At 40.8% G+C, this 1,450-nt stretch overlaps 1 protein-coding gene across 1 annotated transcript in view; it reads left to right on the top strand.

Moving 5' to 3' along the window:
• Nucleotides 1–1,450, top strand: part of LOC106534066 (formin-like protein 13) — a gene marked incomplete at its 5' end in the record, with an annotated part of 107,239 nt that overhangs the window by 86,425 nt on the left and 19,364 nt on the right. Inside the window, 3 exon segments of the mRNA XM_014030576.1 lie at nucleotides 761–890; nucleotides 1,021–1,053; nucleotides 1,197–1,294. Of these exon segments, the coding sequence (XP_013886030.1) occupies nucleotides 761–890; nucleotides 1,021–1,053; nucleotides 1,197–1,294 (261 nt within the window).

Raw genomic sequence — 1,450 nt, 5'->3', positions numbered from 1 at the left:
ACACACACACACACACACACACACACACACACACACACACACACACGCGTATGTCATTGCATGTCTTGGCAGTAAGGAAAAAAGTTTTTTTTCTACAAAATCAAAGTTCCATCCGTTGATGAATTTGGAGTTTTAGTCTGCAGGGTAATACTGTTTTTTTATTTTATGTTTTAATTCTTGTGAATGTAGTCTGAAGAACACTTTGCAGTGTGACTCTGTCTGCTGGGAGAGTTTGAGGGCCAGTGTTGTGGCTCAGAAGTAAAGCGTCCGTTTCTCGGTTTAATGAAGRCGAGACCTTGTGTTCCCTCCGAGGTGTTCCCAGGTCTAATTGAGGACAGGAAACCGTTGCTGCTCCAGACAGACTCTCTTCAAATTAATGGCCGGCTGCTTTCAAGAAAATGCATCGAGGTTATCTCAGATCTTTTTTTTTTTTTTTGGTTGTAAACATCAATACTCGTGGCATGTCTTGCATATCTAACCCTCAGAGGCTTAAATTGGTAAACAACATAACCTAGAAAGAAAAAAACAGAATAGGAGCTCGTTACGGGAAGAGAGAGAGCTTCCTTGAATTTCAATGAAGTGGTAACAACATGGTTTGAATTTTAGTCATTATTATCCGTTAATGAAATTATATTTTTATTTTAGAACATTATTATCGGTCTAAATGAGTATTACAACGAACCTCCTGTATGATTTAAAGAAATGTTTGTCCTGTGTTTGTGTTATTTTTTCACATTGTGACTGTTTGCTGCCTCCACAGCTCAGCCAGCTGCGTGGGCGGGACAAGAACTTCACCTTGCTCCATGCCCTTGTGGAGCAGATCATGTTGCACCAACCGGGCCTGGCCGTTTTTACCGAGGAGCTGGCAGAATTTGAAACTGTCCCTGGAGGTATGGGCCCGTCAAGATTTGATTTGATCAAAATAAATCAACCTGTGAGGTAGCTCTTAGTGGAAGTCTGTTAAGACGAAGCAGCACCATCAGTGAGCGTCACCTCTTTTTCTTTTTTTCTTCCTGAAAGCCTCCATCAAAGGTCTGACCGCAGAAGTGGATGGTGAGTAGATCACATTTTACTACTCTGTCACTTTGCTGACGAGCTGATCCATCAGAGGCTTTTCTGTCATTTTACTGTCTTTACTGAAAGACCGGGTTCAAGTCCAGGACCGGGTCTGTATGATGGTGTGTTTGTTCCAACAGTGCTGAAGAACGAACTGCAGAAAGTCGTTCAACACGGAAAAACCTTCAAGAAAAAAAACATCGCAGCTCATCACCCCAACTTCTCCAAAGACCTGAAGGTGAAGAAGATTTGTGTRTTTATGTTTAAAGATGTTCTGCAGACAAACATTCACTACGTTAACYAGTGTCTGTCATATGTGGTGCCGTTTGTAAAGTTACACAGTCAAAAATTACCACCAATATTTTTGTTTTATTTAGACTTTTATAAGAAAAAA

Source organism: Austrofundulus limnaeus, unplaced genomic scaffold, assembly GCF_001266775.1.
Source record: "Austrofundulus limnaeus strain Quisiro unplaced genomic scaffold, Austrofundulus_limnaeus-1.0 Scaffold1083, whole genome shotgun sequence".
NCBI lineage: Eukaryota > Metazoa > Chordata > Actinopteri > Cyprinodontiformes > Rivulidae > Austrofundulus > Austrofundulus limnaeus.
The sequence above is the reverse complement of the archived record's forward strand: the minus strand, read 5'-3'. Positions and strand labels throughout refer to the sequence as shown.